General features: G+C 52.7%; 4 protein-coding genes across 4 annotated transcripts; 3 read left to right on the forward strand and 1 right to left on the reverse strand.

The window, feature by feature from the left end:
• Positions 1-237: 237 nt before the first annotated feature.
• ALTATR162_LOCUS11768 (uncharacterized protein) lies at positions 238-2,195 on the reverse strand (the record flags this gene model as incomplete). Its single annotated transcript, XM_043319410.1, has 2 exons — positions 238-1,179; positions 1,239-2,195. 2 exons carry the CDS (start codon positions 2,193-2,195, stop codon positions 238-240), a joined length of 1,899 nt encoding a protein of 632 aa, XP_043175345.1.
• Positions 2,196-2,625: 430 nt separating this feature from the next.
• On the forward strand, positions 2,626-4,173 carry ALTATR162_LOCUS11769 (uncharacterized protein; the record flags this gene model as incomplete). Its single annotated transcript, XM_043319411.1, has 1 exon — positions 2,626-4,173. One exon carries the CDS (start codon positions 2,626-2,628, stop codon positions 4,171-4,173), a length of 1,548 nt encoding a protein of 515 aa, XP_043175346.1.
• A 1,945-nt stretch (positions 4,174-6,118) lies between these two features.
• Positions 6,119-9,384, forward strand: ALTATR162_LOCUS11770 (uncharacterized protein; the record flags this gene model as incomplete). The annotated part of the gene is made up of 4 exons (XM_043319412.1): positions 6,119-6,443; positions 6,495-6,624; positions 6,672-7,108; positions 7,154-9,384. 4 exons carry the CDS (start codon positions 6,119-6,121, stop codon positions 9,382-9,384), a joined length of 3,123 nt encoding a protein of 1,040 aa, XP_043175347.1.
• Positions 9,385-10,723: 1,339 nt separating this feature from the next.
• ALTATR162_LOCUS11771 (uncharacterized protein) lies at positions 10,724-12,615 on the forward strand (the record flags this gene model as incomplete). Its single annotated transcript, XM_043319413.1, has 3 exons — positions 10,724-10,769; positions 11,063-12,375; positions 12,427-12,615. 3 exons carry the CDS (start codon positions 10,724-10,726, stop codon positions 12,613-12,615), a joined length of 1,548 nt encoding a protein of 515 aa, XP_043175348.1.
• Positions 12,616-13,229: the final 614 nt, after the last annotated feature.

Here is a 13,229-nt window from a genome sequence, read left to right on the forward strand (position 1 = left end):
TTACATGCCTCGGCTTGTCCTCAGTTGCGCTTCTTCGTTAGCGTACAGTACGAGACTAGAAAGCCTTGCCGAAGTAAGCCGCACGTGGTTCGATAATTTCACACTTCGGCATTTCTCCATATGCCAACATTTCATAAGCAGTTCGTCAGGCCTAAGGCCTAGACCTTACTGCAAACGGCCCTTCCTAGAGAACAAGCAGTTGCAAAAAACGTGCCGCATGTTCAAGCGGCCGCCGATTCAGTCATCGTCCGATATTTCGATGATCTCGGCCTGAGATGGCTGGTCAGGATGTTGTAGAGCTTGTTCACTAAAAGTCGTTCCCATTATCGTATTCACATAGTCGTAGAAGGTGCTAGTCTCGGCGGCTCCGCTATCCATACATTCCTTTAGCTCTTCAAGGTCTTTCTTCGATGCTTCGAGCCCATGGGAGTAATTGCTGCAAAACCACCACGACAGAAACAGCTTGGTGAACGTGAGGATTTTGGGCATGTCTCGAGGAAGGACGCCTTGCAGTTTTGTCTCTCCCTTGCATAACATGTCGATGCATGCTCTCACCTCTTTGATAAGACTGATCTTGCCAACAAGTCGAATTCGACTACGGATCACTTCGCGGTCGTCGAATCTCAGTTCCAGGATGGTCTTGGAGACAACGCGCTTGCGGTCGAGATGTTCGATTAGATCTCCCCATTTCCAGCGGCGAACTGTAGCGATTGAAGAGCTCTCAGGTTCATCTCCATGATTAATAGGTGTATGTGTGGGCAAATCGCCGCCGTCTGGTTCAAGAAGCCCTGGGTGTGCGTATACGACTGGCTCTACGCTGTCAGCGATGACTGAGTCTCGTGTAGATGATCGTGTCCAGTTGTTGAACTCGACTTCAATTGGATTAGCTGCAGCCCCGATGTCGTTGTTAAAAGGCGATACGTTTCTGTCATCAATATCTGATGACCCTGATGGTGAACCTAGGTCAATGATCTCATTGGCCTGCTTGACTTGGGGAGCCTTTATGCTTTGTCGTAGTCTTAGTCGATCGCCCGTAGTACCAATGCCTTGGTTGCTCAATATGTGCTCTTCGTCGCTTTCGTTGACGGGTTCCAATTTGTATATATCACGCAACCAAACCGCTAGCTCCATAGAGTTGACGGTGACTTCGAGGTTGCTGCATTGTCGCCGTACCTGCTCCTACAATGATCACTGTCAGGTTATGATACTCATACAATGGCAAAGGTATGGTAGCTTACCGCATTGCTTCCTGGAAACTTTAAAATTTCTTCACACAGCCTGTCTAGTCTTTGACTGAAATATTCGTGATCTGTCTCATACGTCTGTGCAAGCGCCTCTCGCTCTCCTTTCGCTTTAGCCTCGTTCCACATGGTTTCCGGATCGTGGTCCACCTCTTCGCCACGGGCAGCGCCTTTGTTCGGTTTCCAAGAATTTGTGTAAAACTCGATTCGCTCGTTGATGATCTCAACAATCTCGTCCTGGGTCAGTTTGGTCCTCTTATTCGATTCTTCGACTACATCGTCTTGCTGATCCTCAACTGATTGCGGATCCTCCTCGGCTGCGTCCCCCAGCCCGGCATTGTCCTCATCTTCCAGATCGTCCGCGTCAGGTGAGTCTATGATCTGGTCACCCCCAGCAACGTTTTGCCATCTTAACAAATAACTATAGTCGTCGATATTGGATACTTCTCGCTGCGAAGGTGTGATGGTTGCCGTATTTGAGGGTGCTTGAGAATCTGAAGGCACATTGCGCAGTGGCGCTGTTGAAAGATGGGTGATCTTCCGCCGCTTGCTACCTGCTTCTTCTGCAACGGCAACATGGTCGGAGATTCCAGTTGAACGTACAGATGGCGAAGGGTCTGTGCTGTTTATGACAAGTGAATCAACACCCGCAGTGGCTGCGCGCTGTTTGTACAGATAGGATCGATGTCGAAGTAACTCGACAACTGACATCAGTGCCACTCGTTGACCCAAACTAGGTATATTGAGATCGTTCCTCCCCACAAGTGAGAATTCGTCGAGGGCGGTGAGAAATCTTTTACCTGTCAATTGGCGACTACGAATCTGTCTTTCGAGCGTCGCAGGGTCGGGAGTATGTGCAGCGGAGTAACCTCCAGCTTTATACAGCACGTCTGAGTGGCATGTTTCTGCAACGAGCTCATCCACTGTCCACAACCACGGATCGCTAACGAGCATTTCTCAGGTGTTCGAGCAGGACTGGTGTGAGTTTCCGAGTCTTCGCGACGCTTCAAAATGTGGTAGGAAAGCTGCGACAGTGAAGGCTGCGAGCATGTTTGGGATGCGCAAAGCAGCCCTGGAGTGGATTGGGCAGCGCGTGGGAGGTGGGGCGGCCACCAAGGCATGCGCGCGCTATCACTGGATCACGCGATGAGGGGCAAACATAACCAAATGTTATCACAGTCCAGAATGGAAGCAGAGAGCAACGGGCGTTACCATGTTGAATAGAAGCCCGAGACGTATTGTAATATGTGACTAGTGTCAATCGGTGCATCTCGGGCGTCGGCGGGGCAGGATGAGGCAATTGCTCTAGCGCGGATAGCATTTGTAAGTCTTTCGTACTTGATCCGTTTGCTCTTTCGACAACAACCGAATCCGCTCAGCCATCATGAATCACATTTCGCATACCGATTACCCACCGGAGTTGTCTAAACAGGAGGAGCAGTATTTGCTGTCCAATCTCAAGGACTGGTCGATAGCTCATGGCCTAGCGGTTCGCCCGGCTCCGTCATTCGTCCAGCCATCGCAGGATCCGTCTGGGGTACTCGCAAGCACAGCACCAGTCACTTTGTTTCCAAGCTTGTTCCCACGCTCCTGCTTCGAGCAGGGACTTTCCATACAAAAGGCTTACAACGAGTTGTACTCAGCCATTGCTAGAGACGAGTCATGGCTGAAGAGCATTGTAGAGGAGCTTGTACGTGTTGACGACTTCGTTGCAAAGCTATGGCAGACCCATCTTGAAGTCAAGAAGGAAGGCTACGTGCAAGACCTCTCCTTGGGACTTTTCCGCTCAGACTACATGGTACATCAAGACCCTTCGCAGTCCAATCCGTCATCCGGCCTGAAACAGGTCGAGTTCAACACTATTGCATCCTCGTTTGGCGGGCTATCCTCCCAAGTTTCCGCATTACATAAATACCTACTCACCGTCGACGCTTACCCAGACTCGACACTGTCCATTATAAAGCACGAGGCTTTGCGACAGAGCCAATCTGCTTCTTCCTTGGCAAAGGGCCTCGCTGCTGCACACAAGGCATACGGATCTTCGCGCACTAAACGTCCTCTCTGTGTGTTGTTCATTGTACAAGACCCGGAGAGGAACGTGTTTGATCAGAGACATCTCGAATACGCCTTGCTTGAAGAGAATGGGGTCCGCGCCTTCCGATTATCGTTCGGCGAGACATTGTCTCACACACAGCTCGACACAGACCGTACCTTGGTCTATACACCACCAAATTCGCCCTCGAAATCATACGAGGTAACGACCATTTACTTCCGAGCAGGGTACTCACCGGATGATTACACAAAAGATGAAGACTGGGATGCCCGTGTTCAGCTTGAAAAAAGCCGTGCCATCAAGTGTCCGAGCGTCATGACACAGCTCGCTGGCTGCAAGAAGGTTCAGCAAGTGCTTGCTACACCACATTCGCCGCACCTCAAGCGATTCCTTCCCGATGAAAAGGTCGCTTCACGTGTGCTGGAAACCTTTGCCCCAATCTACCCGCTCGATAATAGCGAGGCTGGCGAAGAAGCAAAGAAGCTTGCGACAGAGGCCTCGTCGGCCACAAAGTATGTGCTGAAACCTCAACGAGAAGGAGGCGGAAACAACATCTACCGGAAGGCCATTCCACCATTCCTACAGAAGTTGCCCGAAACCCATTGGCCGGCGTACATTCTGATGGAGATGATCGAGCCGCCTCCACTGACAAATGCCATTCTTCGGAACGGTGAATTACAAAGGGGTGGCGTCATTTGCGAACTTGGAGTATATGGTGTATGTCTGTGGAGGAATGGAAGTGGAGCTGAGAAAAAGGGCGAAATATTGGAGAATTGGGAGGCTGGATATCTTCTCCGCACCAAAGGTGACCAGAGCGAGGAGGGTGGTGTGGCAGCGGGTTTCGGAGCGGTGGACAGCTTATGTTTAGTGGACGGATGAACACGCCCGTGAGCACGTATGCGCAGCTCGCTGCCGAAATGGTAGGAGCCTTCGGTTAAAACGGTGTTCTGAAGTCGTTCGCACGTATCTTTGATCGAGCTCAAACCAAGGGTAAGCGACGCCATGTGCTAGAAACTGTTAGCGCTGAGCTCTCGCAACGCGATCAACATCGATATATACCCACCTTCACTGTGCCACGATCTGCATGTCCGCTGTATCTACCACTGCATTCTTTTCAAAATATTAATCTTGTGCGTAAAATAAGATGGCAATCGAGACTCAATCGTGTAACTTGCGGAAATACCTGCGCCTCATACTTGAAAGCTTTTTGCCTGTATTGGCAATCTTAACGGACCCACTATGGTTTTGGAAGAACGTGCAAACCCCAGCCTTTCTGTGTTAAAGATCCAAGTAGAATCTGTGCGACGACATATATGAAACAGAGATGACGGTGCGATGATTCGGCAAGTAGGGCGCGAGCAGATGTCAGATCTGTTGGACTCACATTACAGCTGTGAAAACTGTCTGTAGAGTCGATGGAACTAGTGACAAGGAGGTTGGCAGGTTGATCGAGTCGCTAGTGTTAACGTCAGGGAGGGGGAGCACGGAGACGATTCCCACGCGAAAGTTCGTCAGAACTGGATCGCCGGCACTGCGCACGGCTGCCTGCAGATCTAGTACCGCGGACATCTTCGGTTGCAGGAGTCGCATCTTCGGTTGCAGGAATTGCCGTACCAGTTGAACCCAAGGTCGTCATCGCCCCTCTTCGGACAACGCGATGTTATATCTTTGATTCGATCTAGAAGCAAAGTGTCCTCAGCTGAAGAAAAATGAAAGATCTTACAATTATCGAGACTTTGAGGCTTGAACCTTGCGGCTGTACTACGGCTGAGTCTCAACGTTGATTATGTGAGGAGCTCCGTTATGGAGGGTCTTTATGCACCCTGCGGCAGCTTATGCATGAATGCGTAGCACGATCCCTGCCTACGGAGTTTGCGGCCCTACCAATGGCTGCACCTCTGCTCACGACGCGTTCTCCTTCATCAACCTCTCACTGGATGACAGCGTCCAATGCTTGTTTGGCTGGAGTCATCACAACTCATCTCGCATATGTACGTCTCGCATGTCGGACTCACAGCTCAAGCCTCCCGATCGTATTGTCGACGGGATTCGGCACTGTTGAACGCCTCATCGTTGTGTCTTTTGCATGGCGTCCTGGCATGGCGTACCGTCCGAACTCCCCTCAGGTGTCAACGCTGGATTAGGACAATTGGATAGCAAACTATACTTGTTTTACCCTAGGTGGCTAGAAGGCGTTGCTCGGAAAACGTTAGAATGGCTGTGGCTAACATTGCAATCTTAAATTCAGACTTTCCAAGGGCCACACCACACCGGTTGCAGTATGGGTCATCCCAAAAAAGCCCGTCCGTTCTGACGCCGCCAGGCTCTATGGCTATGCTTTTTCCTTATTGCAGGAACAGGCCCCTGCTCGCTAAGCATTCTCGCTTTTTTGCAACCCGCGGGAGGAGTCGTCGATCACCTAGCCAGGCGTGCTGCCGCTGACCGACCCACGGCTTCTGTCGTACGATATATGCCCAGGTGCGCCAACACCATTCACTACCTGTTTCCTACATTTCTTCTGCATTATCAGCTTCGCGTATTGGCCGTTCGTGCCTACCACATTCCTTTCTATTCGCTCTTTATTACTACTAGTAATCGGCTCTCGCTCGGTCTTTGAAACAGTCCTTCCCGCGAGTTTACTTGCTCTTTCTTCAATCTTTGCGCGTGCGTCATCTTCGTGGGCACCTTTGCACCATATCAGGAGTCGCGCTTTCCCTATCTAGCATCTTCGCAGGGACTGTCCACCGCAACCTCCAACCGTAATCGTAATTTCTCCATGGCAATTGACTTACTGTGCTAGACACACCTACTCTACACAGTCGCCATGCGCTTCTACTGTAACTATCTTATCCTCTGTCTGGCCCTTATTCTATGTCTGCAACTAGCAGTAGCAGCTCCTCATGCTGCAGTCCGTAGACAGAATGATAGTCCTTCCGCGGAATCAACACCTGAGAGCCAGGACAGTGCTTCTCGACAGCCCGCTGCCACACCCACACCATCGGGACTAAGCTCATCACGAGTCGAGCCCGACCGCACTTCATCGAAACCAGCACCCTCAGTCAAGCCATCAGAGGCACCAGCACCGAGCACTACCAACGATGTTCCTACCACGACTCCATCTGATAGGCCCACGCCATCAGACCCTGAGAGTGAGCTATATCATGTCGGCTGTGACGAGATGAAGCTAACACCAGGTCCAGAGAACGACTCCGCGGACCCAGCAGACCCACTGCCTATTCACCCGAAGCTTACCCCTGCTATGGGAATCACTGGAGTACTATTACTACTTTCCGGGTTAGGATATGCGATCGTCGGTATCAAGAACAAATGGTATGCATATCAGTACTCATCATCTAACGTAGACTAACCAGTACAAGGGTATATGTGTTCGGGTCTGCGGCCTATCTGACAGCTCTCGCCGTTACTGTGTTGATCATATACTTGATGAACCCGCCCGTCACCGATGCCATTCAAGGAGCTTTCTTCGTGGCGGCCTTCTTCACTGGAGTAATCTTCGGCATCCTGTCGTTGGTCTTCTCAGACATTACCGAAGGCTTTGGCTGTCTACTTGGTGGCTTTTGCCTGAGCATGTGGTTCCTTAGTGTCAAGGACGGTGGCCTGATCACTTCGGGAACCGGCCGTGCAATCTTCATTGGCTGCATGTCAGCTGGAGGCTACTCGCTCGCTTTCAGTCACTACACCCGTACTTACGGTCTCATCGCATCGATCGCCTTCTCGGGTGCCACCGCTACCATTCTTGGTATCGACTGTCTGGCCGGTTCTGGCTGGAAGGAGTTCTGGCTTTATCTCTGGAGTGAGTAATCGCAAGATTCCTGCAGGCTATTGCTAACGCTTACAGACCTCAACGACGACATCTTCCCTCTTAACACTAACACCTATCCGGTCACCAAGAACATGAAAGCCGAGCTGGCTGGTGTTGTCATCATTGCAGTAGTTGGTATTGTCTCCCAGATGCGCGTTTGGAAGCTAGTCAAACAACATCGTGAAAAGACCGCTGCTCAACAGCTTGAGAGACAGCAGGACCAGGATCGTGAAGAGGAGGAACAAGGTCGCAAGGTTGAAGACAACTTCCAGAAAGAACGTGCTCAATGGGAGGCTGCATATGGTGGAAAGGGCGCACCTGAGACCAGCGTCCGATCTTCTGTTTCAAGTCCAAAAGGCTCTACGCACATTGAGGAGAAGGAGGTTTATGGAAACGACAGCGCGGAAAGGCTCAACGTACCAAACAACGGAGTAATGCGATCAGCCAGCAACAGCCCGAATCCCGGAGCGAGCGTCACAGTAGGCGTTCCGAATGACGATGGTATCGAACAAATCGGGCCGGAAACCCCTACGACGGAAAATGCACTTGGAATTCATACGCCTGAGAACGAGAAAGCCTTGCCAGCGGCTCCGGAAAATGGATCGAGGCCCACTCTAGCCAAGAGCAACAGCCTACGCCCTTCAGTTCCACTACCACCTCCATCGGTCGTTCCACTTCCATTCAAGATTCCCTGCGAAGAAGATGCACGTAGCGACGACGACGACAATGCCTCTGTATCTGCTCTCCCCGAGTCCGGCCTCGAAGCCGAAGAGTCTCGGCGTCTGTCAAAGCGCGTGTCCGATGTGTCTGCAATGAGGCAACGCATTTCTAGGGATATGGTCTTGTCACAGGAGGCTATGATGGGATCGAGACCTGACGAAGATGACCGTGCCTCGTCTCTTGCCGCCACTTTGGACGATGATCTCGACGCGCTATCCTCTCGCAATCTATCCCCACTACCGTCACCGATCGGAACCGAGCACGATGATGCACTTGCAAGGCCTGGACTCAAGAGACAAGATTCCGACACAGTACCTTCCAGGAAGAAGTCATCAAATGGCAATGCAGCACCAACATCCCTTACTACCAGTACCGATCCTAAGACAAAACAGTCGCACAACAAGCACCCAACCAAGCAGGACTCGGTAGTCGGGGCTGGTAAGGGCACATCCAGCTCCAAAGCCAGCAGTGAACAATGCTCCAAGTCGAATCAGTCCGAGGCGTTATCCCAAGGTTCACAGCTGGAGCAAGGTGGTTCTCAGGTTGACAGTCTTGCAGAGAATGTCCTGCCAGAGAAATTGTCCAAAGTCGCCCTATCCTACCGTACGAACGAATGGGCGAAGCACCTAGAAGCTGCCGACAAGCCGGACTACGAAGACATGTTCCGGCCTTCATCCCCTGGGATCATGCTGGCAAACGGATTAGAGGAGAAGCCTACACCTGTTAGCGAAGAGCTAGCGGCAGATCTATTTGGAAACAAGCGTGACTCGCGAAGGATGTCAACTGGCAGCAGGATGCAACGGAACAGCAGCAACGCACTACGACGGAACACTTCCACTTTCTCTCAGGAGTCACTGGTCAACCAGCGTTCCTTGACGCATTCACCTTCCATCGCATCTCCCGGCATGCTCTCTCGATCTAGCTCTGCCGCAAGGCTCGATACTCTTTCGCCTCTGCCCAGCAACACACTGCTGAGCAAGCGCGAGAGTCTTATCAAGAACCGAGCATCAGCTCTAGCACTAACTCCTCAATCCTCATCGCCGAACCTTTTGTCACAACATGAGGAGGAAGAAGAGATGACGCTGGCACAACGTCGTCAACTGCTCCAGCAGCAGCAACTGTTGTCGCCCACTCTTACTCATCAGTCATCTCTGAGATCGCCAGGCAAAACACCACCTTCGGCCTCACAGAAATGGCAGAAGAAGGCATGGGCCACCAAGGGTGCACCAGCAGGCTTCGACTCGCACCAACCTAAGCGTGCGAACAGCAGCGCTCAATCGGAACAGAAGCGCGAACAACTCTACGCAGGCTGGCGCGATACCATGCGCGATATTGCACCGCCGCAAAATGCCGCTCACATGGCAGAGCAGCAGCGCGCAGCGTTGATGATGGAAAGAAGACAAAAGGACATGGAGAAGCAACAGCGCGAGTTGATGCAACAACAGCGTGCTAGTCAGATGGACAGCATGATGCGCAGCGGCCAGATGATGGACGCACACCGAGAGGCGATGAGGAAGATGCAGGCGAATGCCAACCGACACACTTGAAAGTGAATATCTCCTTTTGAATACGCGAGCGTTTGGAGCCGGCGGGCTCGTACGAATTTTTCGGCATGTGTAGTATGGATTTATGCGAAGGCTTTGAGCATTGCGACTAGGTCATGTCATGACGACGGATAGGGATGCACATGAAAGATGTGTTTTGGACGTACATATACCATTGATATACCATTTTGCACGAGGGGGAGGATTTTGTGTTTTATACAAGTTATGGCGCTATACCAATACCATAGCATATGAACAAGCACATGGGCAGAATTTTGTGATGATCAGTGTGTGCTCTATAGATTGTCAATAGCAGGGGACGTGTTAGGTGTGGGATCGGAATGGGATTCGGCGTCAGCACTGCGACGATCCTTGGAGTCGGGAAAAGTGAGGCTGGATGCAGGCTAAGAGCTGTGCCGCAGCCACACGTCTCGCAATTCACAAACGATGCTTCGGCGTGGACTTCTCCACCCGGCAACCAGCAGCAGCAGCAGCAGCAGCAGCAGCAGCAACAAGAGCCAGACTTGGTTCTGTAGGCACTGCACTGACACCCACTGACATCATTCGTGGGTTAGTATCGGAACAGCGTGTGAAAAGGGGGCAAGTGGGATGTTCAGGCAATGAAGCTAAGGGTTGAACACGGACGAACCTGTCTCGATGCAAGCAAGTGGGCGATCCGGCGACACGGATTTGGGAAGAGCTGACGGCGCCGGGGGTGGGATGTGGCTTGTCTGGTGGGTAATTGAAGGGCTTATTCGCTACTCATGGGTGAGATGGTGAGATGGGCAGGGGAGGCATTGATGGCGCAGACCGGGGTTGTGATGAGAGACGAGCATAAAGTGGCAGTCGGGTGTGTGAGATGGTCATGCAGACGTCAGGAAAATCGACACGACGACGAAGACGAAGACGAAGCCGATGACGATGGTCGCTGGGTCGTGGACGAGCCGAGGTGGACTAGTGGATATGGAATAGGGTAGCTGAGAATAGCTCTGCTCTAGAGTCTAGACACATTATTGTGCGTCGTGAAACATGGCTGCTAACCTTGGAGCCAACGTCACAGGCAGCGACAGCGGACGGTTGCTAACGGCCTGGGTGTGCCCGCCACGTCTCCAACGTCTGGTAGGCAACATGGACGAACAGGGCCACGTTGGATTAACAAGGCAGCCAATGCTGGGTGGGATTAAGCGGTTGTCAGTGCGATATAATGACGAGGGTTGTAGGGCAATCAATGCCAATCATGGTACCACTTAGTGTTGGGGTCGGTCGCTGCAGGGCTTAATGCAGGCACACAGGTCACTCAAGGCTGAAGCTGCAGGGGTCACCATTATTCGGCAGGGCAGTCATGGCAGTCATGGCAGTCATCAGGGCAGCACAAGCCACAAATCCAGGTATGTCGCGCCGGGGAAGCATGGGAGCTGCACTGGAGCGCCTTGTTGCGTGAGCCATGTCTAGGTGGTGCCCAAGTTGCGCCGGACGAGGCGGAGGGCGGAGGGCGGATCTGGCAGGCCTGCGTGTGTCCATGTGTCGTGCGCGTGTTTTGTACAAGAAGGAAGCACCCGCATCTTGTAGCGAGTTTTTTCCTGATGCATGTCCAAAGTTTATATCCATGGCCCGTCTCTGTCGCTGCTACCACTGTGAGACATTGACACTCCACCACCACCACCACCACCACCACCAGCAGTAACGACTGCCCACGATACTGGCGACAACACTGCCAGCACCTGTTCCAGCACTACCAGCTCAGCTTTCACCGTCACCATCGCCGTGACATCACCGCATCGCCCTGCCTTTGTTGACCGGCAGTCGCTGCAGGCCCAATGCAGTGAGCATGGACCACTTGGGACCCCTAAGGATTTCACCACTCGCCAGCACACCCCGTTCACCGTCACCACGACGACTTCACGCTCGCCCGCCGCTGCTTACCCGCCGCCTCCTGCGTCGCCAGTGCCTGCCCGCTGGTCGCTGACGAATCGCATCTTCAACCTCAATCTGCGCTCGCTCTACCAGGGCCCGCCGCGCCTGCCCGCCTCGCGTCTCTGGAACCCCGTCAACTCGTCTCCACGCACCCTCCAGATCGAGAATCCGCCCCCGACAACATCAACAACTACACCGTCGGGCGTATTATACCAGCCCCTGCGAACTGCGCCGCGCGAAGAATACTACCCGAACCTCCCCATCGAAAGGGACCCCGGCGCCACAGAGGAAGGCCGCGACGAGTACCCTCTGCTTTCGCTTCCAGAGCGACGCCTAAGTCGGCAGAGCCCTGTGTCGAGTTCCCTCGCTGTCCAACGTTCCACCTGCGAGGACAGCATCAGCGGTCGCACCAGCATCGGCCTTCCGCGTGATCGAAGAAGCCAGCCGCCCACGCAGCCGCCCACCCCAGGGCCCGTCATGGCTTCTGCTGCGAATCCCAGAGACAGTGTGTCGCCCGCGCCCCATGCCGACAAGGACGTCGAAGCTGGGCGCAACCAGCAGCCTGGCATGATGTCGCGCGTCTCCCTGCCAGGCTCGCAACGGACCTCGCTAGGCTCAAGAGGTGACGACGACGGCGATGCTGCGTCAGAGTTCCCGTGGGGCCCCTCGCATCCCTGCTTTCCCCATACGAACCCCCATGTGCCACTCGATTCCGAGCTGTACAACACGACGCGCATCATCCGTATAAAGCGCGACTGGATGATGAAGGGCGACCTGGCCCCGACATTCGCCAACCTGTACCCCGAGATATTGGACCCACTCATCACCGAAGACGACTTTCGCATCCTGATCAAGAAGATCAATGATACACTAACTGACGCCTTTGATCCATTCACCTTCCGCGCCTGCCTCGACACCGTCCTTGGCATCGCTACCTTTTGGCTCTGGGAAGATGCGGGGCTCACAGGCGTGAAGAAGCAATTAGCAGACCTGGAGCGCTGGATCGAGGACTGGAACCGAGACATTGGTGCAAAAGAAGCAGTCAAAATTATCCCATTACGGCGGACCGGTTACCTGACAGTACGTATTCCGGAACATTGGGCGCAGGGTCTGACTAACAAATTCGCGCAGCTCGACGTACAAATACCAGACCCTCATCTTGGCCCCGACACCGGCACACGGCCGCACACGCAAGAAGAAAACCACCCCAACGAAGCCTCACAGCAGCAGCAGCAGCAGCACGAGCAATATCTCCCATACCCCATTACACCTACATTACAGGTGAATTCTCAACCACCCGTCATCGAAGCGCAGTCATAATACCTACATACACACATATAGCATATGACGAGACAAAACAAGGATAACAGTTCAGGAACGATATCAAGGGTTTAGCGGCATCAGCACCGGTCGTTGAGGAGTTTTGTGGCCTTGGGTCTTGATTGGGTGGGCATTTTGTTGTTTCTTCTCTTTTCTTTTCTCGTCTTTTCTCGTGTCACGACATACAGTACACATGTGCGGCGACGCAACACAAGTCATAATGTTTCTTTTTGCTCCATTTCCCTGCATCGCGGTTGTTTGTTTTTGCGCGATCGATTTCCTCCGATTTTCCTTCCGATACCCTGCTGCCGTATTCCTATCGCGATACCGTATTGCGACCTTTTTTTGTTTGTCGGTCTAGTGCCTGATAGATGCCCTGTCTGTGGCGTAAGCAAATATACTCATTAATCATCACTATCGTCATTATTGTTACACATGCATATTACTACATGTCCATGTCATTCCATCTTACCTTTCTCGTAGATTTTCTGCAGAACTTGAAAGGCTTGTGCCTTCCTGGTGTTGCAAGGCAACTGACTCGACATTCGCTTCAGCCTTGCCATTTCATGCATTGACACCTTCATTTCGGCGCCGCCGTTGTTGTTATTGTTTTC

Source organism: Alternaria atra (assembly GCF_907166805.1).
Source record: "Alternaria atra isolate CS162 genome assembly, contig: 37, whole genome shotgun sequence".
NCBI classification, from domain to species: domain Eukaryota; kingdom Fungi; phylum Ascomycota; class Dothideomycetes; order Pleosporales; family Pleosporaceae; genus Alternaria; species Alternaria atra.